The sequence below is a fragment of the Rana temporaria genome, chromosome 3 (genome assembly GCF_905171775.1).
Source record: "Rana temporaria chromosome 3, aRanTem1.1, whole genome shotgun sequence".
NCBI classification, from domain to species: domain Eukaryota; kingdom Metazoa; phylum Chordata; class Amphibia; order Anura; family Ranidae; genus Rana; species Rana temporaria.
Genome location: NC_053491.1, coordinates 204,554,140 through 204,576,137, shown reverse-complemented (window position 1 = coordinate 204,576,137; position 21,998 = coordinate 204,554,140). Strand labels below are relative to the sequence as shown.

General features: G+C 41.8%; 1 protein-coding gene across 2 annotated transcripts in view; it reads right to left on the bottom strand.

Annotated features, from left to right (window-relative positions):
* LOC120932057 (solute carrier family 23 member 1-like) overlaps positions 1 to 21,998 on the bottom strand; it is a 210,628-nt gene that overhangs the window by 24,544 nt on the left and 164,086 nt on the right. For both annotated transcript variants that reach the window (XM_040344158.1, XM_040344157.1), the window contains exons 9-10: positions 19,637 to 19,801; positions 12,582 to 12,690 (exon numbers count right to left, since the gene is read on the bottom strand). In XM_040344158.1, coding sequence (XP_040200092.1) covers positions 12,582 to 12,690; positions 19,637 to 19,801 — 274 coding nt within the window. The remainder of the gene's footprint in view (positions 1 to 12,581; positions 12,691 to 19,636; positions 19,802 to 21,998) is intronic.

The window sequence follows — 21,998 nt, the reverse complement described above, 5'->3', positions numbered from 1 at the left end:
AAAACATATAGATTATAGGATATAGCTGCAATTTGCAGGCCAGCAGTGTTAAGATTATTAGGAGTGTTAGGATGGCTAAGGAAGTAAAATGATAGCTCAGTGATAACACAAAAATTGTTGTTGATAAAACACACCTTTGATGCCTCTATAGCTTTTCAACATAAGATAATTTGCTGACCATCATGAGACCATTATGGAACCCAGGAAGTGACATATTGTATTATATATTTTGCAAAGCTACTGTCTGAAATGTATTTTGCATGTCTGTCAATATGAAAATAATCTGAACCATTAACCTCCCTTGCGGTTTTAGGTGCTGAAAGCGGTATCATTATTTTGCATGGAAATTTGGCGTTTTAGATTGCAGGCCTGTAATTCTTAGGAATAACTCACCTAAATCTGTCCAAACCAGAGTCTAGTAGACGTCTCGGGTATGATAAAGTTTGAAACACAAAATTATAAATTATAATATAATAAATAATAACAAATAATAATTTAATAATAACAATACTTTTTATTCAATACATTTTAGTAAATAATATATTCAAAAACTCAGATTTTTTTGGGGGTCAAACAAGGGTGCAATATTTTAAGTCAGTAAACGTCTCAGGTATGGAAAATTTTAAAACAAGGTACAGCACAAAGTCCAACGTCACAGTTGGGACAATAGAAGCGTGTTTCTTTTCGGAATTTTCTTCCGGTGTCATCACGCTTGGAGCAGCAAACCGCACACATCCTTGTGGTTGCTGTTTTCTTTTCAGTGGGTGGAATGTGGTCCATAAAGTGACGACCAGTCAGTCGTTCAGGGTTCACAACACCAGCAGCATGACGTCCAGTTCGGTTTACAGCCGTTGGCGCCTAGTGCTTTAGAAGGAGAAGTTCTGCAACCTTCCACACAACGTCCGCATGGACCATAGGCCTGTCACTTTTTTTTTTCATTAGAATGAAGGCATTCCAGAGGCACTGTTCCAGAAGATGGCGGAAATTTTTTTTATAGTATTTTTTTTGTTGCTTCCTCATGGCTGGATAAAAGGTCATGGCCTGGTTAGCTCTGTCCACACCTCCCATGGTGTGGTTGTAGTCCAACACAACCTGTGGCTTCATCACATTCTTTCCACCTTTGGTGTGTACCATTACGGTCCAGGTATTATGAATGGTACTCATAAGGTACATGTATTTTTTGTCCCGCCACCTGAGTGCCATCATTTTCCCTTTCTGCCAGGCAACTACTTCTCCTGCCCCGAGCTTTTTATTGGCAAAGGTTGACGGCATGTCACGCCGGTTAGGCCTCACGGTCCCATATGCGTCCGTCTTGTTCAGGAGAAGGAACTCATAGAGATCTGGGGACGTATAAAAATTGTCTGTGGTGACACAGTAGCCCTGGTTCAGCAATGGCTCAATCAAGGAAAGAACCAAAGTGGTTGCCATTCCAAAGGCTTTTTTAGGGGGAGGGTATAGCTCCCGCAGTTATATGAGCAAGCCCCAGCCAGTGCCTGGGAACTAGGAAACAGAAAAGAAAGAGGTATATACATCTGTATGAGCTTTACTTATAATGACAACTGACATGGCAGATGGGGATTATAAAATCCCCCATGCATTGAACAGTCAGTTTATATAAATGGCCCAATGAAATTGGCTAAATTATAAGGTATTGTTATAGGAAATATAAAAGCTGCACAACAAAGTCATAGCAGAATATGTGTTCAAAACCTTACACAGAAAAACCGCCCAATATCAAATAAATAAGGCAGTATATACCAGGTATAGGTATTATTTACTTATATATTGTTGAGCTGGTCCCTAAGAGAGGAACCAGCCAAGGTTATCTTAAAAGTAAAATGAATTGAAGTGAATAAAGAAATATCATTTAAATAGATACATAAATAAATACCCAGCCCAGTATGAACAGGCAAAGAGGCATAAAGCTTACTTGCAGCCAGATCCAGTACGGATGGGTGGAGCAGGTGTCAAGCCTCCTGCGTAGGAGGATATGCAGAGACAGTTGGTAGGAATACTCCACCAGCTGTCTTATAAGGGGAGAAACGGAGACGCCACTTAGTGACGTATGGGGCCAGCTGATCTATCACAGAAGAGCCGAGGGTGCGATGAGGGAGAGATGGGGGGCTTGTACCGGGGCATGGCATGCGTCTTCACATAAAGAGAGGGAGCCCAGCCGAATAGGGAAGGCAGGTCATTCCAGATGTACCCAGAGCTGGATTCACACAGCATAAATGACTTTATGCCAAATCGAGCACGCTTTGATGCAATATATTGTATCCAGCTATGTCTACCTTTGTAGGCCATAAGACTTTTGTCAATAGTTATGTCTCTCTCTGGAACACAGGTCTGCAGGAAATTATTCAAAATAAGTTGGTAAATCTCGCAAGTTTTTTTCAGTTTTCCGACATAACGGTGCCAAAAAAAGGAGTGGCCAATAATTTGTTGGTTGTCCAGTACCATTTCTGCAGGGGTTTCCCCACCACTCCCTGTAAAATTATAAGGCCAAGAAACTTCCAGATGTCCTCTCTGGTTACTGGTTCCCATTTTCTGCACCTTGAAAATCGCTGATGGGTAGCAGCTTGTTGCTCCTGGTAGCGATTCGTCGCCAAAATAATTTTGGCGATCACTTCATCCGTCAAAAAAATTTGGAGGTATGCCAAGGGATTGTCATCCTCAACATCCACTTTGATCCCAGTTGCTCCTGTAAACGGAAATCTTGGGGGCGGTACGTGTCCAGTACCGCAATCAATTGAGCACCAAGTCCGCACATCGCTGGGCACAGTCGCAGGATCATCGCTCAAATCACTTTCTGCGTCTGATGATGAACTTCCCCACGAGTCGCTGTCACTAAACTCCTCTGCAATCGATTCTGTATCGCTGTCGCTGTTTTCCAGCAGCTTGCATAGCAATTTTGAGGTGGAGATGCGCTTTTTTGATGCCATGGTCGCTGTGCAGTTTACAGTCACCGCTGGATCCCTGGGAAAAGGTAAGTAACCTCTTCCAGCATCCAGCGAGGGAATTCCGAGTGTGGCTCGGCGTTACCTAGAAGAGCGCACAAAAATCTCACCCCGAGCCACACTCGGGAATACCGCTGAGGGGGGTTATGCTGTGCAAATAGAAAATGAAGAGCTCATTAAAAATAAAATAAAAAGTAGCTTTTGGTGGAATACTCACCTTCTATCCAGAACTGCTCTCAGTCTTCCAAGAAGTCTGGTGTTCAGGGGACTCCAACTTACTTCATCTGTCCCACTCCCAACCTGTTAATGAAGAGCCCATTAAAAATAAAAAATAAAATAGCTTTTGCTGGAATATTCACCTTCTATCCAGAACTGTTCTCAGTCTTCCAAGTAGAATGGTGTTCAGAAGACTCCAACCTACTTCCTCTGGCCCACTCCCAACCTGTTAATGGACAGGGAATAAGATGCAGCACAGCAATGAGCTCATCTTTCTCCCACACTTCTTTCTGCTCCTATCCAAATGCTCATTGTCAGCATTGTGTCTCCCACTTTAAGCTCTGCTGAAGGCAGTGCCGTCTTTAATATGAATAGGACCCTGGGCAAACATTTTCTTGCCCCCCCCCCCCCACCCCCATGGAACACAAACAAAAAAAACTCCTGATCACATTTAATTTAATTTTTTTTTTTCCAAAAAAAAATTACAGCCTCGAAAAATTCACCATGTCTCTTACTAAATGCCTCAGACTGGCTACTTTCCAAAAAGGGGTCATTTGTACACATAGGCCTCATACACACAATCGTTTTCCTCGACAGAATCCATCAAGAAACTTGGTGGCAGAGCTTTTTTGCAGAGGAAAACGGTTGTGTGTATGTTTTTCTTTTACGACGAGATTCTCGGTCGTGTGTACAAGGCCATAGGCTTTTAGGATAATTTAGGAGCTGCTGCGATTAGGTAAGGTTCAACCTCTATCCCTTGAATGCGGAAGAATCGCATTCAGGATAGAAACATTTTGAACATTGCAAAATTGCAGGAAAAACTTGGCAGGATTTTGACACATTTCCCCGCGGCCGGTGGTCAAAGTATGCCGTGTGTACATGAAGCCTAAATAATATACATTTTGTATTTGTTCCAAAGAAATATTGTATACATTTTGGCCTAAATTTACGAAGAAAGACATTTAATAACAGAAACAAATAAAAACACACTTTTTTGTTTGATTAGCATGAAATAAAAAAACAAGCGGTGGCTAAATACCACTGAAAGAAAGCTTATTTTGGCCTGGGCAGGAAGGGGTTGAAAATGCCCAGTAGGCAAGTGGTTATGACAAAAGTGACCCCAGTGTTCTCTTCTATTATAAATGTCCCCCCTTCCTGCCAGAAAAAATGTGATTTGAGCCGCACATGCACAGCTCACATCACATCTAGAGCCCGTGCCGGAGTGACGTCACTACAGCCTGGCCATTCAAGTGGTCAAAGGTTGAGAATCCGGAAGGATGATTTAAAGAAGAGGGATGCACCGAGGGCCAATGGGAGCCATGTGCATTATGACCTAAACCTGCAGGGGGGCCCAGTGTTTTTATTTTTAAAAATGACTTTATCACCGCTTTAGGCCTGGTTCACATGTATGCGTAGGCGGCCCAAATTCATTTCATATTCATTTGAATGGGCTGTCGTGCCTGCGTTTCCCGCAGAAAAAAGGTGCATGCAGCATTTTGAAAAATTGCGGGAAATGCAGGCACAATAGCCAATTCAAGCCCACATGCATTTGAACCAGGCCTGAAAGAAGCCCACCAAGCAGTGTTGTGTTTCACTGAGTGTGGAAGATGATCATGTCAATAGAGAACCTATTGGGTGTGATGGAACTGAACATTTTTAATTTTTTTAATCTGTCACAAAGAATTAAGGCAGTTCTGAAGGCAAAGGGGGGTCCAACCTGGTACTAGCAAGGTGTACCTAATAAAGGGCCAGATTCACAAAGGAGATACGACGGAGTATTTCAGATACTCCGTCGTATCTCTCAGAGTATCTATGCGACTGATTCATAGAATCAGTTACGCATAGATAGCCCTAAGATCCGACAGGTGTAATTGTTTTACACTGTCGGATCTTAGGATGCAGTACCGCGGCCGCCGCTGGGGGGAGTTCGCGTCGTAAACCAGCGTCGGGTATGCAAATTAGCAGTTATGGCGATCCACGAAGGTTTTTCCCGTCGTTACGTCGTCGCAAGTTTTAGATTCCCGTCGCAAAGATAGGGCTGCTATTAACATGGTGTAAAATTACTCCACCATGTTAAAGTATGCCCGTCTTTCCCACGTCGCTTTTGAATTTTTTTGTTTTCCCGACCTAAGTACGTTACGCACGTCGCATTTCTCAACACGTCGGCGCGTCGTAATTTCTCGCAAAGCACGTCGGAAAACTTGCGCCCGGAGCATGCGCAGTACGTCCGGCGTGGGAGCGCGCCTAATTTAAATGGTACCCGCCCCATTTGAATTGGACCGCCTTGCGCCGGACGTGTTTACGATACACCGCCGCAAGTTTCCAGGTAAGTGCTTTGTGGATCGGGCACTTAGACTGAAAACTTGCAGCGGTGTAACGTAAACGGGTTACGTTACGCTGCGCCGCAGGTACGTGAATCTGGCCCCTAGTGTCCAGTAAGTGTATATTAGCCCTAGCCATATGAAAAAAAAAAAAATATGTCTGATTGATTTTTAAACAGAAGTAAAGTATATCCCACAGGCTATGATATGGTGAATTCCTGATGTACTAAGTAGAACTGCTATAAATACAAGTTAATTACTTCATAAACTAGTCTAATTCACATTAGTAAAATAAGAAGGAAGCTGTCCTGTTAAATGTCTATTTCACAGCAAGGTGTTCCCCCGACAATGCAATAACACCAGTTGGCACACTTGCTTTGTTTGATTCAAAGTATTTACAGAAAGAAAAATAGACTACAAACCAAAGTGGCTTCATAGCTTCTAAAAGGACTGGTAGTGAATTGAGGTCAAGCCAAAGCAAGGAATTCATCTGTTCATAAACAATGTTCCATAAATATTAGTGAAAGGAACATTTATGCCAATGTAGGTAATTATTCAAGGGCTACTTGCAAAGCTAGGTAATGCCGACCCAGTCTATTTTGTGTTTGGGACACAATCCAAGCACAAGGATTGCTCAAATCCAGCACTTGAAATTGTGCAGTGATTACTTGTCCCTGACAACAGAGAATGTTACTCCATCTGTGTTTTTTAGTGCTGGCGCTTAAAGAACGATAACATTTTGGCCAAGCTAAATTACTCATTGACATTTTTCTCTACTGAGTTGCTGTGAGAAACGTGTTGACAAATGAGGAAGGGATTTTGCATGCACATGGAACATTTCATTGTAATAATGTCTGTTACCAGAGTACTAATTCCCAATATTTCTTCAAATCATTCATTTGTACAGTTCAGTAGAAGCAGTACTTTTTATCCTTTTGTTTATTTCTTTCAAAAGTTGTTACGTAGAATGTTACAAACTTGCTAACTTCCCTGAAAAACGTATTATATACCTAATTCATTAAATAAATAGGGAATTCTAAATATTCCTTGACTTATGTGCTGTATTCTTGTTCCAGGTACATGATTTAGGTTATTGAAGCTGAACACTGCCAGGTAAATAGCAAAACCTGGATGGGGATCCCAAGAAGGGTTAACCATCTGAAAAAAAATCTATATTAGGACCAATTTGGTATTAAGCGAAAAAGCATAATCTTTATTACATTATCGTGTACAAGGGACATCGGTCCCGAAGAGGAAGAGACAATTCTGCCTCATCTGTGCAATATGTACCACATGCCATTGCCACCTGCCAGTGTCCACATTGCCCACCAGTGCCACCTATCAATGCCCACAAGTGCCACCTATCAATGCCCACAAGTGCCACCCATCAGTGCCACCTCTCAATGCCACCTCTCAGTGCCGCCTATCAGTGCTCTTCAGTGCCACCCATCAGTGCCACCTCTCAGTGCTGCCTATCAGTGCCCATCAGTACCGCCTTATCGGTGCCCATCAATGTAGACCATCGGTTCCCATCAGCGCAGCCTCATCAACGTACATCAATGAAGGAGAAAATGTACATGTTTGCAAAATTTTATAACAAAAAAAAAATATATATATATGTCTTTTTTTTAAAAAAATGAAAACCGCAGAGATGATCAAATACCACCAAAAAAAGCTCTATTTGTGGGGAAAAAAATGTATTAAAATTTTGTTTGCGTACAGTGTTGTATGACCGCCCAATTGTCATTCAAAGTGCGTCAGCGCTGAAAGATGAAAATTGGTCTGGGCAGGAGGGGGGTTTGGGTGCCCAGTAAGCAAGAGGTTAACCACTTCAGCCCCGGACCATTTTGCTGGTCAATGACCAGGCCATTTTTTGCGATTCGGAACTGCCTCGATTTAACTGAAAATTGCGTGGTCGTGCGACGTGGCTCCCAAACAAAATTGGCGTCCTTTTTTTCCCACAAAAAGAGCTTTCTTTTGGTGGTATTTGATCACCTCTGTTTTTTATTTTTTGCGCTATAAACAAAAATAGAGCGACAATTTTGAAAAAAAATGAATATTTTTTACTTTTTGCTGTAATAAATATCCCCCAAAAATATACAAAAAAGCTATATTTTCCTCAGTTTAGGCCGATACATATTCTTCTACATATTTTTCGTAAAAAAAATCGCAATAACCGTTTACTGATTTGTTTGCGCAAAAGTTATAGCGTCTACAAAATAGGTGATAGATTTATGGCATTTTTCTTAATATTTTTTTTTTACTAGTAATGACGGCGATGTGCGATTTTTATCGGTACTGTGACCTTATGGCGGACACTTTTGACACATTTTTGGGACCATTGGCAATTTTATAGCGATCAGTGCTAAAAAAAATTATTGATTACTGTAAAAATTTCACTGGCAGGGAAGGGGTTAACACTAGGGGGCGAGGAAGGGGTTAATTATGTTCCCTCATTGTGTTCTAACTGAAGGGGGGGTGGGACTGACTAGGGGAAATTACAGATCGCTGTTCATACATTGTATGAACATGCGATCAGTCATTTCTCCCCCTGAAAGGACCGGGAGCTGTGTGTTTACACGCGCATCGGCACCAGGGGCGGGCGGGGGGCGCGCGCGTGCGCCTCCGGAGGCACGCGCGCCCCTAGTGGCTGAAATGTAAAATCACGATATATTACGTGATTTTGCGCAGCTGAGCAGACCTGCTATCGTAAAACTACGGTGGGTGGTCGGCAAGAGGTTAAAGTATTACTAAACCCTGGACCCTGCATTCACTATATCTGGTCTTCCACAGTACACACATGGAAATGCAAATATTTTAGGAAATATAAACTGCTAAATACCTTTTCTCATCAGCAGTATATATCAGTCTTGTGACTTCTATTAGTGTCTGGTTAAAGCTTGTAGGAGGAGTTTTTATTCTCCCCTTCATTCTCTTATGGGGCTGCAGGACCTCTGACCCTCTGTCTAGACAGTGCTGATTGGCCCTGTGTTGATCACATGCACCCCCCCCCCTTTTGGTGTTGCTTTCTTATGCGATTTTGGTATCAAATTACTCTGTATAGGAACGGTGTGTTATTACATTTTGGTCACAGTTTGTATTATCTTTCTTGTACTTGACCAATCCATTTTCTAATATACATAGTGTCAAGTGTTAGAGCAGTAAAGGAGGCCATTAATTAGCAAAGAAGCCAGTTTCAGAGGGCTTATCGAACTAGCGGCTCCTACAAGGGTGTGCTACAGGTGTATAGTAGTGTGCAAAAGGTAATTGGAAATAATTTTTCCTCACTTCCTTTTCCTGTGAAACATAACTTTGTAGATCTATCTTATTAAGTTTGGAACTTTGTTTTATTCGAAGTTGACATGCTTGATGTAGACAGTAAACAGTATTAGGTCCCCTATCTTGTGACGTTCTACTTCACTTTTCTTGACTGCATGTTTCAGTTTTACTTGTCTGTGATTTCTTCAGTGGAAGCCATCATCAATAACTGTAAAGCTTTGAAATTTAAACTTTCAAAGTTGTTATTCATAAAAATAAACTTCCTGATGTTTTTAACAAAGACAGGTAAAAAATTGGTATTGCGTTTTGAAAAATTCAAATCACTTCACAGTAAATTCACTAAAGTTAAATGTTTGCAATATATACAAATGAAAGGCTTTTCAAAACAGAAGCTAATTGTAAAGTTTTAGCATGCATTAAATAAAATTGTAAATTTCCAAGAACACTTTGATTTAATAAGGTCCTTAAGAAGAACTGGATGAACTCATAATTAAGTCGTTATCCCAGGCAGTGACATCTTTCATAAACTGGAACAAAACCTATCAATGTGTTCCCAAAACAGTTAAGGCATACCACGAATGATAGCAGTTACAGTTGCTTGTGCTTTCAGTTAGACCATCAAATGGTTGGTGTTATAACTGATCACATGTTCAGCACCATGGTAACTGCAGATCAAACAGAAGCAACAATGGCAGTTTCATTGGCTGTAAAGGATAGTAGGGTTTAGCTTCACTTTAAAGGAACAAACACAGTACAGTAGTTTGCTATTTTTTCTCTCTCTCTAAATAACTGATCAGAACAATGGTCTGTGAAGCACTCACATTTGACCGTCTAGCCCTAGTGACTAAACAGCTGGATTTGGCTTTCTAATATTTCATATATATGGGTATTTGTAAAAATAAGCCAAGCCACTGTGTAAAATAGTTTTAGGATGTTAGACTTCATCAGCCAAACCCATAGCACAAATATGCAAATAAATTATGTACATTATTGTGTAAAATGTGCATTTTTCATAAGGGTTCCCAGAACTGGAACACAGAATCTGGTGCAGCTGTGCACAGTAACCAATCAGCTTTTAACTTTAGCTTGTTCTATTAAGCTTTTACATTAAAACCTAAAAACTGATTTGCCTCACTGAGGCTAGGTTCACACTGCCGCGATTTTGCCGCGATTTCGGCCGCGATTTAAGAGACATCTGTGCAAGGTTCAATGTAAATCGCGGCCTGAAATCGCAAAAAGTAGTACAGGAACTACTTTTTGAAATCGGTGCAGCGGCGTCGCACCGATTAGGACGGTGCCATTGCCGACAATTGCCGGCAAATGCCGCCGATTTGAGATGCGATTTAACATGTGAACACCGGGCCAGTGTCAAATTTTCCCGTTGTGTACGTCGTTTGCGTAAAACGTTCACGAATAGGGCTTTGCGTAGATTGACGTTCACGTCGAAAGCATTGGCTTGTTGCAGGTTAATTTGGAGCATGCGCACTGGGATACCCCCACGGACGGCGCATGCGCCGTTCAGAAAAAACGTCATTTACGCCGGGTCAAGTAAAATTAACATAAAACACGCCCACATCTTTATAATTCTAATTCCGTGCCCTTACGCCGGCAGATTTACGCTACGCCGCTTTAACTTTAGAGGCAAGTGCTTTGTAAATTCAGCACTTGCCTCTCAAAGTTGCGGCGGCGTAGCGTTACTACGATACGCTACGCCAGACTAAAACTACGATGCGTTACATGGATCTGGCCCGTTGTCTTTAGATAAAGTTGGTGACATGTTGTAATAGGGTGCAAGCTCATAATAGAGAGTAGGAAATGCCAATATTTAGTACCTTGTTGACAGTGCAAAAATGTTCAGTTCATTTGCTAGTCTTCAGTGCAAAATGCCACCCTTATACTGTATATTGGTGGTCTATGGAAAAAAGCTTAATGTTTACATTGGTGGTTGCTAGTAAATCCTTCCTTTATACACTTTATACTCATTCTTCCTCACACTGACCACAGACATGAGGGGGGCATTCTTCCTCACTCTAAATGTGTAAGTGAATCCTGTCTTTATTTAATTAAACCCATTTTATTTTACAATATTTAAATTAATTGTCTTGAAAAATCACTGACACATGCATAATAAAATGAGGGGGGGGGGGGGGTAAAGTTTGGAATCAAGTTATAGACCCATTATCATTGTGACAGGAGGCATAATGTCAACAGTGTAACAGAGATTCAAGGATCCATTATTCCCCATTCACTTAGTACACTTCTGTACCACGAGTCACAACCTTGAAATAACACTGGGCAAGTAGATCAGAGGCAGTGCAGGAGTGAACAGGTAATGCTAGTATGTATTAGGCTGTCAATAGATTAGATTATTAAATATAGCCTGTCCCTATCAGAGTCTCTCCTTACATCAGGTGTCCCCATCAGAGTGCCCCCTTGTATCAGATGTCTCCATCAGGGTGACTCCTTACATCGGGTGTTCCTATCAGTGTGCCCACTTGTATCAACTGTCTGAATTAGAGTACCTCCTTACAACAACTGTCATCAACTGTCAACAACAGAGTGTCCCCTTAAATCAAATGTCTCAAGGAGCTGCGGTGGCTCAACGCGATTGGCACTGCGCTGACAAGCCATTCACCTCTGCAGCTAGGGGTTCGGATGCCGGTCTCAGCTACATGTAAATTGAGTTTGGTGGTCTCAGCCCAGCTCCCGGTGGGTGTGCTATGCGAGGTAAGCCTGCGCTTAGTACGCCCACCCCCCTCCCACAAAAACCACCACACTTACACGCACTCGAAATTGGGTTAACATGCACGCACTTTGACCATGCGGTCTCTAAAAAGAGAGGCGAAGGACTAACGGGGCTGGTTAAGCCGGCTAGATCCTCTCACTCCCTTATAGGGAGTCCCTCTGCCCCATTGGGCTTCAAAGCGGAGCAGGTAGGGCAGGCTGTGTGGGAGGACCCCCTCACACACCCACCATTGCCACCCGGGGCATATAGAAAGGTGGCAGATTGCCTCTGGGGGAGGCCTGCCTACTCCTGCAGTCCGGCTCCTCTCTCGAGTACACGCACAAAATACACTTATAAAAAAAAAAATCAAATGTCTCATTAGAATGCCCCCTTACATCAACTGTCCCCATCAGAGTGCTCCCTTATGTCAACTGTCTGCATCAGAGTCCATCCATTGTCACCTTATATTAAATGACCCATTCGAATACCTAATTAATCAGTGGATGCACTCTTAGACACCTGGGGGTGGGGGCACACCTACAGTACCCACCTAGATCCAGGCCCAGCTCATTGTGTCCCAGTCCAGAGGTAGGGTACAGTCCTGGTGTTTCTGCAAGCTATTTACAGAAAATGACACCTTACCAGATATAATAATCCTACATGTCAGACAAAAATGAAACTGGTCTAGGTTGGTAGATAAGTACTCAGAAAAATCTGTCTTCCTTAAAGCTGAACTCTGAACTGAAGAAAGGTGAGCTTACAGCTGTACACTTAAAATAAAACTCACGTTCCTTGACCTCAGCTTCAAACGTAGGATAGAATATCACAGACTCTGACAATAGCTAACATCTGCAGAAAACCCGTCACTTGAAACTCAAGTCTGGCTAGGTCCCCTGATTATAGGTTCTGCAAAAGCTATGTTGACTGTTATATTGGATGTTATGCTACTGTGTATAGACACAGATATACTGTAAGGCCTGAAGAATATTTTGGCGTGCCTCACTTCATTACAACATATTAAAAAACTTGACAGACTATCATGTACTAAGAATATATCCTACAATAATAATTGATGCTACATACCTGTACTGATAATACCTGGATTTTCTGCTAGCCATGTTGGAATAACAAGGCCAGAAAACATGGAAAATCCCAAGACAAACAGATTTCGTGAGGAGTTTAAATCGACATACTGAAAAAAGGAGCATGTGTGTCAATTATATAATTACTCATTTAATATTTGTATTCGTTATTTGAAGCTACAAATGCTAAGAAACAACAATAATCTTCTCTTACTAAACAATATTAAACACTTTGGGGTTGTTTCACTAACGGCAAAAACACTTTTCACTTTACAAGGGAATTTTTTTCAGAAGCCTAGGGACTTCCATCACCCAAAAATGCATTTTTTCTTTCATTTTCCTTGCACGCAATTGTATATTCTTTGAAAAGTGAAATTTCACCAGATTCACTAAGCTCTGGGGAAATGTATTTGCAAAGTGCAACTTCCCTTGCAAAGTGAACAGCATATTTGCTTTTAGTAAAGCAACCCCTATGAATGGTGTACCTTGTTCATTAAACCTCTGTCCTGGTAAAGAATAGTCAATTAAAAAAAGGAATGTGCTGCAAAGTGATGACAGTGTGAAACTATTTTACAAGATAAGGTCTTGCTGTGGTCAGAACTCCATGGACAAGCTCCAGGGGCATGCCTGGAAACACAAAGGGAGTCCTGATGTTTTTTCCAGTATTATTTACAGGATCGATTCACTCTTGTAAGAATAGATTAAAATAAATGCACATCTTTTTGCAGGCAAAAAATTTGCATTTATTATTTTTTTTATTAGGAGCCTGCATATCATAGCACCGCAATGCAATTTCAGGCTCCTACAGACTGTCAGTGAATCTGTCTGCTCATACCTCGGACGGGCAGGCAGTTGCACAATGACAGGAAGCATCAATTAACTACCTAGTGCCCAACAGCGCCCAAATAGTTCATTGAGAACTTCAAGCTATCAGCCAGAAAAGGCTGACGGTACTTGTAGTTCTCTCATTCACAGAACTCTGCAAATGAATTATGCAGCTGGATGGGTGGAGCCCCTCAAGGCCACATTTTTAAAATTGTGACAACAGGTACAGGGAGAGGATCCCCAGCCTGCTGTCACAACGGGGGATAGGGGGGTGCTGGGGTGCTGCAAAAGTAACATGTTACAAGTTACACCCTGAATATGGATGTAACATGTTACAAAACGTATCCTTTAATGAACTTAAGAGAGCTTGGAGCAATGGAGTGCAATGATTAGGCTTTAGAATAAACTTTGATGTTTTGGAAGACATTAAAATAATTAGAACAGTCTCTAGTGTTTACCAGGCCTGCATCAATCAACGGCGATTACAATACTGGAGTCCATTAGTGCCAGGATTGACTTACCAGCAATATTTGCCACACAGTCAGGCTGGTCAGGTCAAAGGTTTACACGGGTCTTACGTACAGGTAGAGGCATCTGGTCAGGCTGCATAAGCTCTCCTTAATTTGGACTGGAGACAGAGATGTGACCTGGTTCACCACAGTGCTAACAGTTCATGCGTGTGGTGTGACCCTGGGAGCCCTCTCTGGTCATGGATAAGTAGATAGGTTTTGGGGTTTCACAGGCAATGATGGTGCATAGGCGGGCAAAGCAGCCAAGAGCAGGTCCTCGATGATGTGATAACTTTCCACATTTGCCAACAGCTACTCTGCTGTTTTGAGGTTAATGCTAGGGATGACCTTATGGTTTGGTTTGGACTGTTTGGGCATTCGGATGAGCCCTGCTAATATTTACCTGTTTGGCCTAAGCCAAACATCATGCATAATAGTTTTATTATTACCATTATTAATTAGGGTTGTCCCGATACCACTTTTTTAGGACCGAGTACAAGAATCGATACTTTTTATCAAGTACTCACCGATACCAATTTCCAATACTTTTTTTAAATCGCATGTGAGAGTGGCACATGTGTCAGTATTTTTTTTTTTCACAATTTTTTTTTTTTACAATGCTTTCTTTTTTTAAGGGGGGTGGGGGGAATGGACAGTGTCAGTGTGTTTTTATTACATTTTTTATTTTATATGTTTTACAATATTTTTTTTTATTATTTATTGCAATTGTTTTCAATTTCTTATTAGCCCTGTTGGGGGGCTTTTGTTAGATATCAGGAGTCTTACCAGACCTCTGACATCTCCCCTTTGAGACAGAGAAATGGACTAGGGACACAGATTCCCCAGTCCCTTTTCTCAGCAACCTCAGCTGCACTGAAAATGAATGGAGAGAAGACAGCGGCTCCTTTCCATTCATAAACTGAAACATTGTAAACACAGTTTACGATGTTTCAGTTATGTGAAGGGACAGAGTCAGTAATCACTGACTCTGTACATTCGGAAAAGGTAGGAGCTGCAAAGTGATGACAGTGTGAAACACAGAGGGAGATGGCAGTATGGAGGGTTACACCGAGGGAGACGGCAGCACGGAGGGGGACACGGAGGGAGACGGCAGCACGGAGGGGGACAGCAGCAGAATGGAGGGGGGCTGGAGGAGGATACGAGGACAGTCAACGGTGATCGGTGCTTGTAACTCCCCCACCGCACTGATCACCCTGACTGTCCAGGTATTGGTTGAAGCATCGGAGCATTTGCCTGAGTACAAGTACTCGGGCAAATGCTCGATATCGGTACCGATACTGATACTAGTATCGGTATCGGGACAACCCTAGTTATTATACTTGACAGCTTCTGGCTCTCATCGGTTGTTAAGGATGCCAGTGGGTGCAGGCACTCTGCAAGTTCCTTAACAACCAATAATGTCACCAGCATGGCCAGCAAATGTTTATAAAATGTGGAAAAAAAGTCTCTTTTAATTTCTGAGTGAGTGAGAAACTTATATAGTGCTACAAATGCGAACTAAATCGCCTCAAGGCGCTGTAGCCAACATGATCGTCCAATCAAGCTTCAGAAAAGATGGGTCTTACGTTTTTTCCTGAAGGCCCAATGATTTTCCTCCAACCGAATGTCTGCGGGTAGAGCGTTCCATAACCGAGGTCCTTTGGACCGCGAATCGTCATTCTCCTTTCATTTTGTAGCGAGATTTGGGGATGTGAAGGAGGTTCTGATTTGTTGATCGGAGGACCCGACTTGGGGTGTAGTGTTTTATTTTCTCCCTTGCGTGCATTTGTGGGTGAGGCAGAGGGTCTTGAATGTCACCCGATCTTTTACGGGTAGCCAGTGGAGGGTCCTCATGGCCGTGGAGATTGGCTCCCACGTTTTTTTACCTGCAACCAGTCTGGCTGCCGTGTTCTGGACCACTTGTAGACGAGCCATCTGGTATTTCGGTAGTCCTAGGTAAAGGGAGTTTGTGTAGTCGAGTCTGGAATTGATGAGTGTTCCCACTACTACTGCTGTGTCTTCTTTCGGGATGAAGGGGATGAGTCTGTGCAGAAAGCGGAGAAGATAGTGAGATCCGCTGACCACCGATCCTATTTGTGCGTCCAAAGACATGTCGGAGTCAAAGATAACTCTGAGGCTTTTTACTTTATTGCTAGGGGTGATGGTTTGTCCAAAGATGGTGGGAGGAACCCAAGTCATCCTAGAATTAGTCTTTCCCGGTTTGCGTGTAGAAGGAGCAGTTCTGTTTTGGAGCTTTCTGTCATCCAGTCCATGATATTGGTCTTTTTTGTTGGTGATGCAGAGATAAAGTTGAGTGTCGTCCGCGTAAGAATGATAAAGCAGGTTCTGTTTGCTGATGATTGCGAGGAGTGGGCGGAGGTAGATGTTGAAGAGCACTGGCGATAGGGGAGATCCTTGTGGGACTCCACATGTAACGGTGCAGGCTTCTGACGTGAAGGCTCCTAGTTTGACTGTCTGAGATTGATTTTCCAGGAATGATGCGAACCACGGTAGATCCGAAACTGCGACTCCGGCTACTTCTGTGGGACGTGCGAGAAGCGTTTTGTGATCTACTGTGTCAAAAGCTGCACTTAGGTCCAGCAGGACCAGGAGCACCGATTCTCCTTGCCGTTTCAGTCCCGTGTCCTGGGCGGAAACCTGATTGTAGTGGGTCCAGGAGTTTGTGGGAGTCCAGATGGAATTGCAGCTGTTGTACTACTGCTTTCTCCGTGATAATTTCTCCACTATAATTTCTTATAGTGAACCATGTCTTTTTTTTCAAAAACACTTTACAGTGACAATAACTCCAAAAATAATTCACACTGGTGAAAGACCTTTGTGTTAAAGGGGTTGTAAACCCTCACGGTTTTTCTCCTAAAGTGAAAAAACGTTTGTGAGTTGATTTTAAACAATATCACACTGAAGTCTTTTTTTATTTTTTTTTACTGCTGACTACTAATGAGATTATCTGGTCATGGAGAAAGAACGTGGACCAGGAAAGGATTACTAAGGAGAATAGTGCTTCAGACTATATCATTCACCTCCGATGAGTCACCCATGAGCGTGATGGTGTTGGGCAACACAACCTTTTTATTTTTTGGAGTGATTTGTCTGTGAGTCATTACTGAAATATACTTTTTCTGTTTTAAACACAGTTTCTTGTAATAAAATAAATAGGTTTATAAATACATTCCATATTTATAAAAACTAAAGAAAATAACATGCAAACAAATGTGGGGATGTTGCCCAACGAGATCAAGAAATTTCTGTATCTGATTTTTAACGTGCTTAAAGTGGTTGTAAACCCTTACATACTATATGCCCAGTGAAGTGACTGGCCTCAGTACACAGACCTGAAACAAATCCTCCTACAAAAAGTTGTGCTTGTTTATCTGCTTGTTTACATTCCTTGTAATAGGAATAAAAGTGATCCATTTTTTTTCAGTGTAAACATGTATAAAATAAATAAAAATAAATAAGAAAACAAAAAATGTTTTTTTTAAAGCGCCCCGTCCCGACAAGCTTGCGCGCAGAAGCGAACACATACGTGTGTAGCGCCTGCATATGAAAACGGTGTTCAAACCACACAAGTGAGGTATCACTGCGATTGTTAGAACGAGAGCAATAATTGTAGCTCTAAACCTCCTCTGTAGCTCAAAAGATGCAACCTATAGAATTTTTTAAACGTCGCCTATGGAGAAAAAAAAGTGCGCTTGTAAGACCGCTGCGCAAATACGGTGTGACAAAAAGTATTGCAATGACCGCCATTTTATTCTCTAGGGTGTTAACATTTTTTTATATATAATGTTTGGGGGTTTTAAGTAATTTTCTAGCAAAAAAAAATGTTTTAGTCTTGTAAACGCCAGATCTGAAAAACAGTCAAGGTCCTTAATTAAATGGTTAATTGTGTTTTGTCATTATTGTTTGTAATTGTAATTTTATTTCTGGTTTTGTACTTTTTTTTACTAGATACCACAAAACATTGGACAGTTGCTTCCACGCCAAAGTGAACTAATTTGCAGTATATAAAATATATAGCTTCTCTGGCCACAAGCCAACATAGAACAGGAAGAAAATTAAAGGTTTAGACTTTTTTTTTTGTTCAGTTATTGCATAAGTCATAAGTAAGAATCCAAACTAGATAAGGCATATGCATAGCTAGAAGATAGTTATTACGGATTTCATTTTAATTTTTAAACTATGAAAAGACAAAACAAAAGAGAAAATGGAGAGAAGAAAGTTTTTACTTTTTACTCCCTGGAAAAATGTATCAAAGCATCTCATTGGTCTATGTGGGAAAGTCCAATACCAGCCAAAGCGTTTTCTTTTAGTACAGAGGTGGGAACGGTGAAAAGCTATGTCATGTTTTTATTGCTGTCTTTGTTCCTGTTGGGGAGATTTTTTTTCACTTCCTTTCCAGGTGAGAATTGACAAAGCAGGAATTGATGGGATATCTCTTTGACGGTAACAGAGACAAAAACAGAAGCACATTTACCGTATATACTCGAGTATAAGCCGACCCGAATATAAGCCGAGGCACCTAATTTTACCACCAAAAAATGGGAAAACGTATTGACTCGAGTATAAGCCTAGGGTGTAAATCTGCATGCCACACTGTGCCTCATTTTGCCTCACTGTGTAAATGTGCATGCGCATGCCTCACTGCGCCCATGCCTAGACTGACGCTTAACATGGGAGTCTATGGAAGGGGGGCCTAGCTTGAAAAATCGGTGCTCCCCAGCCGTAGGTCCCCCCAGACAACAAATTTGGCACACTTGTAGAGGAGAAATGGGGCTACATGTGTGCTTACGACTGGCCGGTACCAGGTCCCCAAACTCACCGGAGAAATGACCGTTTAACATGGGAGTCTATGGAAGGGGTGGCCGGATTTGAAAAATCTGTGCTCCCCGGCACTATTCCACTTATAGAGGAAGAGTGAGTGGGGCTACATGTGTGCCAAGATCCAGAGGACCTATGGTCAGCCAGTACCGAGCCCCCAAAGTCCGGGAGATCAGGCGCAAAAAGGTGACTCGATTATAAGCCGAGGGGGGCATTTTCAGCACAAAACAATGTGCTGAAAAACTCGGCTTATACTCGACTATATACGGTATTTGCTAAACTGGGGAAAGGACAGAAGTTCTAACAGGTTTTTTTTTTGTTCTCTTTGTCTTCTTGTCCCAGTTACTCCTGTACCTTCTCTTTACTTTTCCTGGTTTCACCAACACAGCAATTGAGCAGAAATCTCACCACTGAGGACATAGACAGCAATAAAACACTTTTTTTTTGGATATAGACTTTAAAATATTTAACATAATAATGTATACCATTTAGCATACCACTATAAACCATAACACAAGGCAAAAAAAGACATATAGCAGAATAAATTTTGCCCAAAATGTATTAAGAGATTCCACTTTTTTACTTCATGCGACATGTTTTATAGCAGAAAATACAATATTTTCTTAAATTGTTGGTCTTTTTTCTTTTATATAATAATTAAATAAAAAAACAGAGGTGATCAAATATCACCAAAAGAAAGCTTTGTGTAAAAAACATATACATTCTGTTTGGCTACAGCGTTGCATGACCGTGCAATTGTTAGTTAAAGTAGTGAAGCTCAGTATAGCAAAAAATGGCCTGGTCATGAAGGAGGTAAATCTTCTGGAGGGCAAGTGGTAAGTTAAAAGCTTATTATAGCTGAGTATTGTATACATAATTTTACCTGGAGATTTGAAATACCCACTGCAGCAATCATTCCAAACATCACCATAAACATTCCTCCAATTACGGGTTCTGGAATTGTAATAAAAATAGCACCAAATTTACCAAACAATCCGAGAATAATTAAAAGGATTCCTGCTGTCTGCATTACTAAACGGCTTCCAACCTAGAAAATAATAAAGAAAAGTATAAGAATATATTGTGTTATGTGAAAGCTATGGTTGTCTTTTGTCTATCTAATGCTTTAAAGCAAACTTGTTACAAAGTATAAAAAACCTGGGGATTATGGGAGTTTTGGATTATTTGCACATGCTTCCACATATTGCATCTACCCTGGCCAGTTTTCAGACTACACGTGTGCATGACGGCGATCTGCAATTTTTACAGTGACTGAGACTTTATGGTGGACACATTGGACACTTTTGACACATTTTTGGGACCATTGTAATTTTTACAGTGATCAGTGCTATAAAAATGCACTGATTATTGTGAAAATGACACTGGCAGTGAAGGGGTTAACCACTAGGTGGCGCTGAAGAGGTTAAGTGTGTCCTAGGGAGTGATTCTAACTGTTAGGGGGGAGGAACTACCAGTGACACGTCAATGATCACTGATCACCGATCACAGGGAACATTCGATCAGTGACATGTCACCAGGGCCGCCATCAGGGGGGTACAGGCATTACACCTGTAAGGTACCCAGCTGCTCCCTTTTCTTTTTCGTTTGCCCCCCCCCCCCCCCACACACCTTTTTTTCATTTTTCTTTATTTTTTATTTTTTTCGTCTGATTCCCCCCACCTTTAACTTGTGGCAGGACAGAGAAGGGAAGACTTGACTTTGTTTTGTTCATTAGCACCAAACCAAGAGATGACACTTTCGTTACTACAACCCCCACCGCGTTTATCATCTCACGACAGGAGAGGGGAAGGCCCCCCCAGTTCTCTGCTCCAGGGGGGCCCTGCCTACAGCTCTGTAAGGGGCCCCAAAATTTGTGATGGCTGCCCTGCATGTCATTAGGCAGAACAGGGGAATGCCTTGTTTACAAAGGCATCCCCCTGTTCTGCCTTTGCCGACCGCAATTGCGAGCCACCCAGAAACATCGAGTTCCTAGGACCCGCAAGCGCACTCACGAGGCACGCAAATTTAAAGGGACGTACAGGTATGCCCATTTGCCTGCCCGTGCCATTGTGTAGACGTATATGTGCGTGCGGTGGTTGCTATGTGGTTAATAACCCTCCAATTGATTTTGTATCCTCTACTTGATTGAAAATAACCGTTAAAAACTGTTAGTTAATGCCTCTACTCTTTCCATCTACACCTATCAATTTTTAACTAACCACTGTCCAACCATGTACTTACTGTAAATCCTTTCTAGGCCCTGTGTACTAGTTTTCCTTTAAGCCATTTTTTATGAAGAACTGTATATTGTCATTTTCAATTCTTTCTTCTGCCAAATTTTGCAGTCCCTGACATTGTTAAATGCGTTCTCTCCTAAAATATAAATAAAACAATAATAAAGTGGAAGGCCTCGTACACACGACCGAGAATCTCGTCGTAAAGGAAACGTCATTTTCCTCAACGAGTTTCTTGTTAGGCTTGTCGAGAATCTTGTCAAGCTTTCTTTGCATACACACTGTCAAGACAAAATCTCGTCGTTCTTAAACACGTACGACGGCACTATAAAGGGGAAGTTTGATTCCACTGGCACCACCCTTGGGGCTGCTTTTACTAATCTCATGTTACTGCATGTTAAGTAAAAGTTTGGTGAGAGAACTATTCGCGCTTTTCAGTCTGTTACAGCGTGACGAATGTGCTATCTCCATTACGAACGCTACTTTTACCGAAGGTGCTCTCCTAAATCATACTTTATTCTGAGCAAGCGCGCGTTTCTAAGCATACGCGCGAACGTGTTTCTCGCCGTAAACCAGCCCGATGAGAAACACGACGAGGAAATTGAGACTCCCGATGAGGAAAAAGAGAACATGTTCTCTTTTTTTCTCGTCGAGATCCACAGTTCTCTCGAAGAAAAACATACACACGACCGTTTTCCTCGGCAAAAAAGCTCTGCCAGCATTTTTCTTGATGGATTTTGTCGAGGAAAACAGTCGTGTGTACGAGGCCGAACACTCTTCAAAAATAAAACAAAGCACCTGTCTCTAATCACCCCTTTAAAAAAAAATGCACAGAATAGAGAGGCCCAATGTGATGTCCATGTCATCCGATTAAAAGGAAAAAAAAAAGATTAAAGTAGAACTAAGGGCACATTTTTTTATTTTTTTTTATTTGGGCTAGAGCAAGGGAGGGTTATTTTGCTCAATTCGATTTTTGTCCGCCATCTGTGTCCCATTGCAGAGATTTTTCTT